Source organism: Orbicella franksi, chromosome 15 (genome assembly GCF_964199315.1).
Source record: "Orbicella franksi chromosome 15, jaOrbFran1.1, whole genome shotgun sequence".
Classification (NCBI taxonomy): domain Eukaryota; kingdom Metazoa; phylum Cnidaria; class Anthozoa; order Scleractinia; family Merulinidae; genus Orbicella; species Orbicella franksi.
The window spans coordinates 17,873,880-17,889,093 of NC_138159.1; the positions used below are offsets into that span (position 1 = coordinate 17,873,880).

The 15,214-nt window shown below is 38.5% G+C and overlaps 1 protein-coding gene across 1 annotated transcript in view; it reads left to right on the top strand.

Moving 5' to 3' along the window:
* The window catches only part of LOC145470376 (1-phosphatidylinositol 4,5-bisphosphate phosphodiesterase beta-4-like), a 36,756-nt gene that overhangs the window by 5,111 nt on the left and 16,431 nt on the right, over nt 1–15,214 (top strand). Inside the window, exons 4-17 of the mRNA XM_081454204.1 lie at nt 883–1,020; nt 2,830–2,909; nt 4,767–4,823; nt 5,484–5,565; nt 6,344–6,444; nt 7,430–7,596; nt 8,298–8,444; nt 8,542–8,605; nt 8,987–9,074; nt 9,976–10,055; nt 10,752–10,836; nt 11,355–11,445; nt 13,719–13,763; nt 14,045–15,138. Coding sequence (XP_081310330.1) covers nt 883–1,020; nt 2,830–2,909; nt 4,767–4,823; nt 5,484–5,565; nt 6,344–6,444; nt 7,430–7,596; nt 8,298–8,444; nt 8,542–8,605; nt 8,987–9,074; nt 9,976–10,055; nt 10,752–10,836; nt 11,355–11,445; nt 13,719–13,763; nt 14,045–15,138 — 2,319 coding nt within the window. The remainder of the gene's footprint in view (nt 1–882; nt 1,021–2,829; nt 2,910–4,766; nt 4,824–5,483; nt 5,566–6,343; nt 6,445–7,429; nt 7,597–8,297; nt 8,445–8,541; nt 8,606–8,986; nt 9,075–9,975; nt 10,056–10,751; nt 10,837–11,354; nt 11,446–13,718; nt 13,764–14,044; nt 15,139–15,214) is intronic.

Consider the following 15,214-nt stretch of genomic DNA (forward strand, 5'->3'; position numbering starts at 1 on the left):
GGTGTTACATTTCAACTTTTTTTATGCATTCCACATGTTGACATTTATGCATTTAAACCTAATTTTTCTTTCTGGAAGGAATACAGTTGAATGCCACATTTTTCTCATTATGGTACTATTTTCTCATTAATGGAGGTTCCACATTGTATAAATTAAAATCCTTCAGTCAATATGTTAAGAGGGGAAAGATTTTGCAGTATTCTGAGATTTTTTTGATGATTTTGTAAGAATTGTATGAAAGAGAAGAAAGGGAGATTAAAATATTTTAATTTTGATAATGAGGGAGAATAAGGATTTGATGTAGATTTAGAATTAGTTCTTTTAGTTTTAAGTAAGTGATAAAAAAAGTAATTGATAGATGGCCACCAAACTGCAGTGTAGTATACCTCCAACCTGTGGAGGTACGATGGTCTCATGGTTAGTGTGCTTTACTCCGGATTGAGTGGTCCAGGTTCAAGCCTTGGACATTGTGTTGTGTTCTTGTGCAAGACACTTTACTCTCACAGTGCCTCTCTCCAGCCAGGTGTACAAATGGATGCCGGTAAATGTAATGCTGGGGATAACCCTGTGATGGACTAGCATTATATCCAGGGGGGAGTAGATATATTCTGAGTTGTTTCATGCTACAGAAGCTTGGATAAGCTCCTGCCCCGATGGGCCACTTGGCTTGCATGATGACTTAACCTTTACGACATCCAGCTTGATGGTACATTTGTATCTCTGGCTAAGGATAGTTTGTTTCCATTGTTTTTCCTCTCTTTCCCCCTTTTATTCTCCCCCACCTTTCATCCACCTTCAGAAAATTAAAAAAGAATTCCCCGTGACCATTTAGAGACTGTGATTAAATCTTTATGTCTAAAACTTGTGTTTTCTTCATTTTAGGATGTCAAATTACGAGAGTCACTTCAAAATGAAGGGGAGGGATCTTTGGAAGGAAGATCCTTCACCATTGTTTATGGTCCAAATCTCGTGGACGTTTCACATATGCATTTGTGTGCGGAAAGTAATAAAATTGCTGAGGTGAGCATAACTTTTCTCTTGATTATCTGAACCCTTTGTGCCGCTGTGTCTTGTGATAATATCTCTTTCCAACTGATTTTTTTTCCAGTTCAAGTGCAATAGTGCAATAGTGCAATAGTGTGGGGGGGGGGGGGTGGGAGGTGGGTCAAAATAGTTGATTTTGGTATCAGTGAGGTTATTTGTTTGTGTGTTCAATATGACATGTTTGCCCAGCTCTGAAACCACAGTCAACTAAGCAGTTTACTAACTTTCATTTTACAAGTTTATGTTAACCAGCTGTACTTGCTTCACTAAGCAATATTGTTTTGACTATTTTTGTACCCAAATTTGTGATAAGCCAATGAGGAACCTTGTCTACCGTCCTGATTTTTGACAATATCACAAGTCTTTGTTGTGATATCCATCTGTTTTTGGCTGAATTTGGGTTTGGTAAATAATTTTTAGTATAGTTTGGGGGACATCAAGCTTGTTTTGTGTCACCTTTGATATTTTAATTTGAATGTCTCTGGCCTGGGGAGGAAGGGTGGCTGGGTACTCCCATTTATTATCCAACTTCAGCAAATACTGTCCAAATAACAGTACAAATATACAGCAATATCGTACAGTACAAAACCTGTTTGCCGTATTTGTACAGTAGAAAACCTGTTTGCCGTTAAGGTTGGCGCACACATGTAAAACTGTCACACTCTCCCTCTTTCATTGTTAAATTTATTGACTACAGCAATGGGATAATAAATCTCTTATTAGATGTTTTGGTGTGTAGTATCCCTGTACATTTTTACTTGTTGTTTGTATTTTGACTCGCCCCATGGGCTTGTCAAAATACCGCAAAACTCTTGAAAATATGCAGCGATACTACACACCAAAACATCTAATAAGATATATATATTGGCTCTGGTATGTGCCATGGGATTGGGTATGGCTTTTGAGGTTCTGGATCCTTAAATTCTTGGGTTGCACTGTCATGCAATAAAAAAATAATTCGAAACCATTCAGTGGATAGAGTCAAGAAATTGTGATGTTATAGGAGACAAATAAAGGAGACAATTCTCCAAGTTTTTAAGATCTGTACGTCTTCCCAAACTTGAAGTATTTGTTGAAATATTTTGCCCAAATTTACAGAGCCCAGTATGGAGCCGCCATTTTGATGTACCTCCATGGTACACTATCATGGTGGCCAGAAAATAGTGTAAACGTCTGAAACTTACTTTGGCTATTTAGGTGACTGATTACCTGAACCAATCAAGCTACCATTTAAATAAGCACTTTTCCTAATACTTCTAAAAGGGCTGAAAATCATGAGATAAGTATATATGTTTTGACAAATGCGTTCATAACTTTATGTCACTCACCCCCATAACTCTGAAAATTTGCTTGTTTTCAGACGAAGCAAGCTATTGAGCTGAAAAGTTGATAACAGATATAAATTTTTCCCCTCTTATGCCTGATGAAGGTTAAAACTTTGGTGGCTCTTTAGTTTTGGATTTTAGAAAATGATGATGTCACATGCATACCAAAAACAAATTGCTTGCTTGATGCTTAACTTTCAATGTTACAGAAACAAAATTAAGCTGACCCATTCACACGATTCTTAGTTTTTGTTTTTCCCTTGAACAGGGTGTCATAGGGTCAGGGTTTAAGACCCTTTGTGGCACACACCTATCTGAAATTTATGGGAGTACCCCCCACCCCACCCCCAGGTGTCTGGCCAAACTACAAACTATGGCTTGACCAAACTCATCTGTTATGTTGCCGGGGCTAACCGAATAATGATGACTGTGTATAAAAGAACATTGTTGCTACCAACAGGAGTGGATTAAAGGACTCAGTCCATTGTTACACAACCTCAAGATTTACAATGCCAGCATCTTGACACAGCTGTTGAAACTGTAAGTAACCACAGGAACCGTGCAACAATAATAATCTATAAATTGAAAGCAAATATTGCAAGTGAATACTTGTAGACCATATATTTGAACTGTGGAGAAAGATGTAAAGATGAATGATCACAGTTGCTTAAAAGAGCTCAGTCACAGTATTCAAAGTTATTTTGACCATGCGCAAAGTTACCTTTAAACTGAAGGAAAGCTGAAAATAGTAGTTTACTAAGACAAACAAACACAAAAGAGGTAATAATAAACCATTAAGGAACAAGGATGGGTGAGGATGGAGAAGATTGACAAGGATTACAAACAAGGAACTTGATAAATTTAGGCTAAACTTTTTAAGATGCATAAACTGTGATATAGCTCCCTGAAGTTGTTTACATAACTGCGATAATGATCCATGTCTATACAAAAATAAATATTGATGTCAGATAGGGCGTAGGGGAGGTGAGTACCACAACAGTTAGTGTGACTGACTACAGACCAATACATGTATGCTATAGAACTTGATGGACCTGGGCATAGTTAATAGACTGAATTTTTATGATGCTCTGTAAACTTCAAACGAGTAAACAAAGCTAGTAAGAGTTATGTTGGAAAGTTAAAACCATGTGGACAATCTTTTGTTTGAGCTCATACACTATGCTTGAATTATACTTGTAAACCATGCAACAAAGAACTTTGTTAGGTTTCGCATTCCCCTGTATGAACTTGGGCTATCATACAGTACTTTTGGGCAACACGCTTTACTCTGACAGAGCTGCTCTCCTTCTAAAACCATTAACTGGCTGTTGTTGTGGTTATTGAAATGTGATGCAAAGCTATTTCTCTGGACTGAAAGATCCATTTTTATTTGTGTGGTGAATGAAAAAGAGTTCATTTACAATGTTAATTAATGACTGTTGCTGGCTGCTGAGTTGCTCCATTAAAAGAGATGGTTATCTCCATCAGTGGGTTAACATAGGTTAATTTACAAACTATCATGCAAGACCAGGGGCCATAGATTCAGACAAAAAGATGTCTATCCCTGCTGCAATAAGTTTATTAGTGTGATACATGTGAGCAATATGGTGGCTGCTGGCTAATTTCACATACTGAAAAGGAACTTACTTAGTGTAATTGTATTGTAATAAATGTATTGGAAGTAGTGTAAGTATAAGTAGTGTAAGTTTTAAGTAAGTATAACATAAGTACCTTTGGAGTTGCAAATGGTAGAAGAGCCAGCTGGGTTTGTTAATGAGCTTAGTGTTTTCTCAGCCACATGTACATCCCTGGAGCTATTAGATTAATGATTAGTTCCAAGCCTAGTGGTTATTGATTCAGACCACAAAGACTCAGATTATTCTGTTTTTATCAGTTCATTATAATCAGTGAGGCAAATGTGGGGCAGTGGGTTTAGAAAGTTACTTACATATAGCCACAATGTAACCCTATACTTACTGAAACCCATGAATCATAACGGAGCAAGAATTTGCACCAATTCACAGAAAATTAGGAATTGCTCGAATATTGGCAGCCAGAGATTTGTAAAGATCAGCTCAATTCATAAATGATCCTCAAAAATCAGCTGCAATGTGACAAAATGTATACAGGCCACAAGACGAGTTGCAAGCTATTGAGGTCACCCCGTAGGGCACGTATGCTAATGGGGGTGACCACTGGCTGCATTGACATGAGATTCACTTTGCCTAAATTATGTTTAGCCACATGAAAATACTTCAACTCCCACAGGATTGGTTTGGTACACCAACATGGCTATCATTTCATTATTTTGGTACACCAATTTAGACACCTGATGTCATGTGAAAATGCTCTGTGTAGTGTTCCAGAAATCTTAAATTAACTGTTTTCTTCTTTCAGCTATGTTAAACTGACAACCCACTTGGTGAGTCCTTCAAACAAGATTTCTGTCAAGAGGTAAGCTGTTGTAATTTGCTTCTCTTCATTCCTGAACAGACCATTGATACACTGTACTTGTCATCACACAGTAAAAAGAAGTAACTTAAAGATTTATTACGGGTGCAAAAAACGTTGCTGGATGCAAGTTGAAGACACTTTTGGCAATCTTAAAACAGTCTTGAAAGTCACACCTTCATGTACATCTGATTGAGCCAGTCTTTCACTCCTTTAAAACTAATGCTAAAGAAAGTCTGTTGAGACAAATAAATACATGTAGCGCTATGGCTGGCTTTGTAGTGCAGTCAGACCTCTCCACAACTGCAACGGTGGGGACAGAGGAAGTGGCTGTTGTAGAGGGGTGGTCATTATGGGGAGGTAGGGGTGTAAAATGAAACTGTTTTTTTTCAGTGTTGAAACTTTTTGTTTCAAAAAATGTTTAATTTAGCATTATTAGATGAATGTTGTAAAAGATGTCAAATAAGAGTGAAATGTATTAACTGTCTGTCATGGTCATTATAGATAGGTGGTCATTAGTTGAGGTTCGACTGCATTTAAAAACACGCATTCAATCTAATAACCTGTCATACACCTATGATGTTTCTTCATTTCCTTATTACCATCTGAGATTTGTGATAATTAGACTTACCAATGGTTGTTTTGCTTCTTCCTCCCTTTTAGCATCTGCAAATGCCTCAATGTTGGAAAGTATGAACAGCGAGTCCTAGAGGGGCTTGAAGCCATGAAACTTCCTTGTGGAAAGGTAAGAAATGCTAAAAGCCAACCTGATGTAGAAACATTCTTTTGAGGAGGCAGCAACCACTTCCTACACTTCCTAAGATTTGGTTACCCCTTCATATGTTTCAATGGGACAACCGTTAATTTCAAACCCTGTGGTAATGAATTTTCAATTCAGTTGTAAAGTACAGTTGAAGACAATACATTTGACTGTATATAAGAAAACTGGAGAACATACCAACTGCATTTCATCAACCTAAAAGCACATTGGATTTAATTGAACCTCTAGTTTCTCTTGTCTTGCACCTTTGAAGTCTTGACATCCTCTCCTGCCGGGGGTAGGGGTTACTTCCATATATGAGCTATATAGGTTTTTGCTGCTGTGGAGGGTATGGTTTTCAGTCAGTTTAGTCTAGGATAGGGTTTAATTTACTGTGAAAGTGGCTAGTGTATATCTTTACTCGCGATTGTATAATAGAAAATGAAACTCGGAAGTGACTTAGTAAGATATTGGTTTAGTTAGTGTATGTTGTACTATGATAGTGATAAAGTTTCTGCTTGGAAAATAGCTAGTCTGGGATGAGATACGGGTTTTTAGGGCCTAGTCTTGAACAGGGATGCAAAGTCAAGCTGATCATGTTCTAGTATAGGGTAAGGGCTTCAGTGTCCCAGTGGTACACCCCCACCCAAAGATTTACAGAGTATCCCCCCAGGATACATGGTTCATGGGACAAAGAGAAGGAGGGGGAGGATGTTGTCTTGCAGTTGATGCATGTGAAGTACTTTGTTTTTTTATCCATCAGATGGATGAACTGGATTGTGAAAATTTCAACTTTGAGCAGTTCTACCAACTCTACTTGAAAGTGTGTGGCAGGCTAGAAATTGAACACCTTTGTTTCAAATGGTAAGGCGGAAAGAAGCATTCCCTAATTGTCTGCATTCTGCATGTATGGTTTGGCCTTTTCCTTAGGTTGTTGGGTCATGTAGCAGCTCTCATGAATGAATGACATGAATGGCTTGATACCCTTTCAGAGGACAGTAGAACAAACAACAGAAACAGTGCCCCCTAGCCCCAAAACAACAATAGTTGCTGCAATGACGACAAATAAGAGTTACAAGCTTACGAGAGCTGCTACACTTCTGAGGTTGTTGTGTAAAGTATTGTTAATTGTTGAAATTAATGGGTGTTGGATGGTTGGGAGATCCAGTAACTTCCACTTTGGCTCAGCCATCTCCTAGAGTGAGAAATGTTTCATGCCTGGCAAATCCTGGCAAGCTTGCAAAGAGTCACCACCCCCCCTTGCCAATGGCCATAGGCACTGAAGAGAAGTGGGGGGGGGGGGGGTAATGCAGAGGTGGAATGGGAGAAAACTGTCAGGTTTAAACATTCTGGAAAGTGAGGAATGCCTCATGGTTGGCAAATCCTGGCAAACCTGTAAAGAGCCCCATAAGCAGTGGAAAAAAAGGGAGGGATGGACAGGGGCAGGTGGAGTGGGAGAAAATTATCAGGTCTTAGTATTCGGGACACGTTCAACATAATCAGACAAAAAAGCACACGCTATTTTCAGTTAGGAATTAACTAATTTATTTTTCATAGTAATGTAAGTGCATTGAGTTTTTTAAATGTGCCAAAAAACATTATTATTATTATTATTATTATTATTATTATTATTATTATTATAATTATAATTATTATTGCTGATGCTTTTCTCCTGAGAGCACTTGGAATCATGGCGCATATGCACATGCATATGTTCTCAGTGTTGCTGACTACATACAGTACCTTGTGTGGATCACTGGGTTTTTTTTGTCCTTTTCCTTGTTATATCCTGTTTAAGTATATGAAATAAATTCAGCTATTAATTGTCCTTCGAACAATTTGTTTGCAGGGGTGGAGGTAAAACACCTTTCCTTAATGTAAATCAGCTGATGAATTTCCTGAACCAGGAACAGAGGGATCCTCGGCTGAACGAGATACTTTATCCGTACTACAACAAAGAGAAGGCCCTGTCACTGATCTGGAAATACGAGAAATCCCTGGACAATCTTCGAAGAGGTATTGAAGTAGAGAAGATGCTTGCAACTTACAGTGATAATGATTCTTTCTTGACTTTATTGAAAGGCGTTTGCAAGCCTGCAAGTAACAGTCGGTCATTGGATGATTGTCTGGTAAATTTGAGGTTTTGACAGGTAAAAGCTTAGCCTGGTCAGACACTCTGACTGGGCATTTCTGCTAAAATGAAAAATATTTTAACTGAAAATTTGTGGCCAGATATGGGACAAGTTATTTTGTTATACTGCCACACAATACTACGCAAAAAAGCTTTGTTATCGGTTTTGTTTTTATTCCAATTCTGAGAATTTTATCATGCAGTGTGCCGTTTCAAATGTTATGTCGAATTGTAAACAGCCTTGTATTGATCTTCACACCCATAACAAGCTTGTTGCTTTATTCAGTTCCACACCTTCCACAGGTTCTTCAAGTATGATCAGGTCTACAGAGGATTCTACTAATGGCAGGGCACTAGGCAAATTGACCAGTTGCAAGAATTATTTTGCCTGCCCAGTTTTGTCATTCTTTTCATACATAAAGAAGTTCAGCTCCTAAGGTTTTACTTTCATTTGAAAACTAATTGCTGTCCTGTTGAAAACCTTATGAAACCCCTGATATGAACTCCTTTCATTGTTGTCTCCCATCTTGATTGTAAACATATGGATTTTGATCATGTTAAATTAAGTAATCTGGTATTTTGACAGATCGTATCACTGTTAATGGGCTGACGAGATATCTGTTGAGTGAGGACAATCTTCTCATGATGCCAAACAGAGTGGAAATTTATCAAGACATGACTCAGCCTCTCTCTCACTACTTCATTAACTCGTCACACAACACATACCTCGTGGGTGAGTTGCTAATGTCTCACTTCATTAATACTATTATGACAATTTTATCACTTTGCCATAGAGAAGTTATAAAGGCTTGTTTTCTTGACTTTGGTAGGGCGCCAGTTTGGTGGCAAGTCCTCAGTGGAGATGTATAGACAATGTCTGCTGGCAGGCTGTCGGTAAGGTGCCCAAAGTGAAACAAATTAAAGATCAGATCATTACTTTTGACACTTCCTTTAAGGAGGTCTGAGTATCTCACATCCCATTAACTTTTGACCTAAGTATTCTATATCGTGTTACAGTGAAACTTGTATTAAGCAGACCCCATATTAAGCAGACACCCTCTATTAAGTGGAAACCAGCTTGAGTCTCTAAATTTTCTTCCCACATTTACTGTAAGATAAACCTGCATTCAGCAGACACCTCTGTTAAGCGGACACAGACACCAATATTAAGCCATTGTGTTGCACAAACCCTGCAATAAGCAGACACTTCAAGAAATTAATAATGTGTGGTAGAGATAAAATGGTTTTCCTTACTTGAGTTGTTTCGTATTTAAGGTGCATTGAGCTGGATTGCTGGGACGGACCTGGTGATGAACCCATTATAACACACGGTAAAGCAATGTGTACTAACATCATGTTCAAGGCAAGTGTCAGATTAAATTATCTTTTACATTAGTAATACCCTACACGTGTTGTTGTGAGTGAAGGATGACACTGTGAGAGTTGAGCGTCTCGCTGAAGGACACCACACAATGACCCTGGACTGCTCAATCAGGAGCCCAGCAAACTGTCATTAATAGGTCTTTACACCTTCCCCTTGTGTTATAAAATAATGTTATATGTGCAGACTCTACAGGGCTATGTGTTAGGTACATGTAAATGCATACAGTGCTTTCAATAAGATCTAAAATAGGTGGCTGCTTTGGTGTGGCACCTGTTGAGAGGAGTCCAAAACAGTTTATTATATACCAATTTTGAAAACTGCTAATGTTATAGCTGCTGATTTAGAACAGAACACCCACAAGAACTCCAATAAGAGCTATGTCTGACTGAAAGGACACTCCAGAGCATTTTCACATAACGTCATGACAACCATAATGGTGTTCCAAAACAATCCTGTGGGAGTTCAACTCTTTTCTTATGTAAACAGTTTCTTTTGTTTCGATAAATTTGCATGGCTGCTGGCCATGTGAGTGAAAACGCTCAATATCTCTCTTAGGCTGTGTTCACACTTGATGCCTGAGCACTGGTGTCTGGCATGGGTGCCGGCCAAAATAGTGTTGCGTTCAGACACTGGGTACTCCAAGTACCCAACTACCATTAAGTGCTCGACTACAAGGTCGACACATTGAACCTAAGCATGAGCTCTGTCCAGGAATTCTGGTGTGAGTACTTGGAAAAAAGGTGTGTTTACATTAGTGAGCAGTAACAATCGTACTCACACAGCAAGTGTGAACATAGCCTTTAGTTAGTAAGACTGCATGCGATTCAAATAATCCACATAGGAGCCAAGTGATTAATACTACTGTTCTTGACAATTCCAGGATGTGATAGAAGCGATACGTGACTCAGCCTTTGTGACATCAGAGTACCCTGTGATACTGTCCTTTGAGAATCACTGCAGGTAATGTTTTTTTTTTAATTTTTTGTTTTTGTTTTGCTTAACGAAGGTATTGGTGCTTTGTTTATGATGGTGAAGGAGATGTGAGAAATATTCAAACTGATCTCTTGTGCTGTCCCTGTTCCCTTAATGAAACCCCTGGGATTTATTCATTTATCATACTTTTGGTGAGAGATAATATTCATGATACAAGTGAATATATGAAAGATCACATATTTGAACTGCGGAGAAAGATATGAAGATATCAATGATCATCGCAGTTATATACACAATGGTACAGTACTCTACCAGTAGAGCACTCTACTGGTATTGCAGAGGTCGTGGGTGTGAATCCTGTTGAGGCCTGAATTTTTTTCAGGCTTTAATTTCACAGCTGCTTAAAGGAGCTCAGTCACGGTATTTTGAGTTATTTTGGCCACATACAAAATTACCTTTAAATGGTACGAAACCTGAAAATAACAGTTTAATAAGATAGAAAAACACCAAAGAAATAATGATAAACCATAAAGGAACAAGGATGGCTAAGGATGGAGAAGACTAACAGGGATTGCAAACAACGAATTTGAAATATTGAGGCTAAACTTTTAAAAATGTGCAAACTGAGATGTAGCTCCTTTAAGTTGTGTATATAACTGTGATGATCATTGATACCTTAATATTCATGATAGTTGCAAATTTTCCTTTATGTTGTATTTGCAGCAAGTCGCAGCAGTACAAGATGGCTCTCTATTGTTCTGACATCTTTGGTGACATGCTTCTGAAACTGCCTTTGGACAGTCATCCAGTGAGTTTATTTTATGTTACATCACTCACAATGCACTATTCCTGCACTGCCATTCTCTCACCCAGCCTTTGGTTTGAGGGCAGGGCTGGAACAAACCTCAAATTCCAGCTTGCCCATTGGACAAGTAGATCTCTAATTGTGCATGCCCTGAGAAAGTCTGATTTCTTTTTAATTTGGAAAATCTAAGTTGCAGGTATGGATGGGAGATTCACTTGATCCTTCCTTCATTCCTTCCCTCGCTTCCTATTTCGTCTTGTTGATTCTGCTGACCAATATGGTTTTCACAGCTGTAGCAAAGTTCAAGTTACATTCTTGATGAAGTTGGCATAATTTATGATTTGACTTGGCCCTTGCCCATCAGGCAAGTGCGAATGAAAAGTAACTTGCCCGACAGGAAAGTGTACTTGTCCTGGATGAGTGGACAGCATTTTTTTGAGCCCTGGAGGGGCAAGGTGACTTATCTTGCAGGGTTTAATATCTAACTCCCCTTATGAGTTTCCATCCTTTTTTCCATTAAGCTTGAAGAAGGCAGACCTCTTCCATCACCAAGCCATCTAAAGAGAAGGATAATCATAAAGAACAAGAAACTCAAACCAGAACAGGAAGAAGGTGGGAACAAGGAATGTTTCACATTTCATTTAGATACAGTTAGTCCCCTGATGGATGGTGCTTGTCGTCGTAATTCTCCCATAGGTCTCAGGGTTGTTGCTAAGAAAATAGTTTCCCAGCTAAGATTTTCATTGAGCCAGTCATCATTTTTCGTGAGAGACCTGGAACAAAATTTTTGTCCCCAATCTTTCGCAATGCTTTACAGGGCTACCAAACGTTGCATTTGGCGGACACAGTACACGGAAGGAGAAGACCCCAATATAATAGATAGTAGTGTCGTCTGCGAACATATGAATACATCCGAAACTGGATGTATTCATATGTTCGCAGATGACACTATTATCTATTATATTGGGGAAGAAGTCGAAGAAATTGTTGATGCGTTAAACCTAATCTTAAAGGACTTCAAAGTGTGGTGCTGTAAGAATCATCTCACTGTTCACACTGGCAGGACCGTGGCAATGTTGATCTCCAGCCATGCTTTTGTTGGTCAAATGAGACCTCTAATGTTCGGATATTCTTACATGTACTTCAACACTAAATCCACTTGCTTGGGCATTGAAATTGACTATAAACTGAACTGGAAACCACAAGTAAAAGCACTGCACATTAAGTTTGGAGGAAAGCTAAAATTCCTGAAAAAGTTTAAAGGCCTTCCCTCAAGTGTACTAGAAGAAATATATTTCAAAGGGATTGTCCCAAGCATCACTTATTGCATTGCTATTTGGGGATCCTGCTCACCATCTACCTTTAAAGTATTGGAACATTTACACTTAAAAGCTGCCAAACTAATCTATAAGCTGCCCAGCGAAACTCCTGACTCTGACGTACTTGACCTTGTTAAATGGAAACCTTTAGGCTATATTTACAAGCGTAGGCTCGCTTCTATAATGTATCAGGTTTTCCACGATAGTTTACCTGATCAACTCACAGCCCTATTCGAAGTACGCAACACCGACAATAATTATAACTTAAGGCGTATTAATGACTTCTTGAATGTACGGTACAATAGCAACCTTGGCAGAAATAGTGTAAGGTACAGAGGACCCATAGCTTGGAATTTAATACCTAAAGCCATCAAGGATGCTTCCTCCCTACAGCTTTTTAAACAAAAACTTAGACAGGCATCAAGGATACTAGAACAAATTCAATTTGAAAAAGAAGCCTGTCAGATAACATCAAAGCAAACGGACTTTCTGTATTTTTAAATTTTTGTTAAGTTTTGTAAATTAAGTACCAAGTTTTTGTTATAAATAGTTTTTTAATTAAGTTTCTGGCAGGTCCCCACCAACCTTTAGGTTGCCTCAAACCAACCTGCCTCAGCAAAAAGTATATGTATGTATGTATGTATGTATGTATGCATGCGTGCATGCATGCATGCATGCTAAACAAGTGCTCAATACAAGATCTTATTTCAGTTACTTTACTCGTTATAGTGGCACCGACACTCTAGGTAGTCAGAAATTTATTCCAAACTTTCATTTAGATGATTTAGCCGTTTCTATATAGTTCAGATATCAAATGATTGTACATGGGTAACCTAAAAACCGTTTGTTGTCCTTTACCAAGTGATTGCCACCCAAACTTCAGCCATTGATCACCTCTTCCTCAGCCAGTGAGTTTCACTGGCAGTCGGTGCTGAGTGACAACCACGGATGTTCCCTAAATTTATATGTAACTATAGAGTCCCCTTATGATAGTCACCTAAAAGAAAATGAGATATGTGCTGATATGCGTGCAGTAACAAAAATGGCAGATTGGACAAAATATTGCCGATGATATTGGTGGATTTGACAAAATCAGCCAAACTATGGAAATTTTGTCAAAAGGCAAATCTGAGGGCATTTTGCCAAACCTGCTGACCAACTTAATGGGTGAATACACATAACATACTTAGAAGAGCCCCAAACAGTTGACGAATGTGCAAAAATGACGAATTTGGGGGAAGTAGCGAATGTGACAAAATTTTTTGCCAGGTTTGTTGACAAAATTTTACGTCAAGTGAATACACATAACAGGCTTAGAAGAGCCGCAAAAACTTGATGAATGTGGCAAAAACAATAATTTTGGTGACGGTGGCAAGTGCATCACCGTAATATACTCAACTTATTTAGCAGTTGTGAAAAAAAATTCAAAAAATTATTTAATTTCTCAGCTGCTTAATTTGTATGTTTACACTGCAATGACCATTCATCTTTCTCTGCAGTTCAAATATATGATTTTACATATGTTCATCTGTGTAATATTTATTACCCAAATTTTGTTTCTTTTAGATTACAGTGACATTTTTAGTGATTTTGAAGCTACAGATACTTCAGGTATGTTTTTGATTATTTTTCTAGCAGGAACACAATGTTCAACAGATTGAAAGTGCAGAACTGAACTTAACAATTTTTGAAATTTTTATATGGCAAATTTCATTTATATGATGGAATGCACCTTACAAAGTATTGTTAAATACTAAAAACTAAAAAAAACCTAATTAAAGAAAACCCTTAAAACCTGTTCTACAAGAATATTGTAAAAAAGGTCTGTTCTTCATAGATAAAAATTATCGATTAAGATTAATATTTTATAATTACTCATTCATCCACTACAGGATTTCATCGTGGAAGCATAAAGGAAACGGCAATCATTGATGACGAGATTGAGGAGGAGGATGAAGTTCAGGAAAGTGATAACGAAAGTGATTCTCGTGAACGATCCATAAGTTGCGAGGAGTTCAACAAAATCATGGCATACAGTGAGAAAGTGTGCAATGATCTTTTACGAGAATCTACCTCAACTGCGGCAGAAGAATCTTCGCCTGATGACAAGGAAGTCACACTTGACGACATAGCTCAATATAGCTCTGTGTCAGAGTACTCAAATTTTCTTCTGTCAAAGATTTTGAATGAAGCAGGTTTGAATGGTGTGTCAAAGGATATGGAAAACTCCTTTGTGTTGTCTCGGAACAGTAGAAACTTTCTTGAAATGCAAGGTATTGAGATGCTTGCGGACAATTGTAGTTCTGAAAGCAGTTCACGCTCATCAAGAACTAGTGAGGATGTAAACTTTCATCCTGGAACTCGCACATCAGGAATTTCACTAGGTTCGACTTTGAGTGCAGCCTCTGATGCTTCCACAGACAGTGACAGTCTTTCTGTCACGCCTACAGTTACCGTGACAGACAGTGGAGAAACATGTTACGAGTTTCCCACAACCAAAGAAGAAACTAGTGCTAAGGAAGTTGCGGTTGTTCATAAACCATACAGAAACAATGGTGGCCTTGAGTCCATACAAGAGGTTTCTGACGCAACTGAAAATGATTGTCCTGTGAACGCCGAGGATTCTGATGATAGTTCATTAAAGTCCGACACAAGAAAGTTGTTCACTGATTTAGAGTCTGAAAACAATGACCAACCGAATGGAAAAATCAATTCCTCTGTTATCCAATGCAACGGCAAAGTGGACAGTAAACGGACACATCCTTCAGTGCAAGGAACAAATTCTGGAGCCTCTTCAAGAAGCAGCAGAGACTCTTACGACCCAAAATTTGTTTATGGGAGAAAAGAAAGCAATGCGAGTACCCAGAGTGTGGAGTCTAATCCTGAAGACGATGAGGAAAGAGACTCCATCAGTGAGTTTAAGAAGCGAGAAGAAAAACTAGCAAGCTTTGGGAGTTCACTGAGGTTAAACATGGGGGGAAAGAAGGTGTGTGACACGTATAGCCCTCGGGGTGCCTCCCACACAAAAGGACAGGGGTGCTCATTGGAAATTTTGAAAAGAA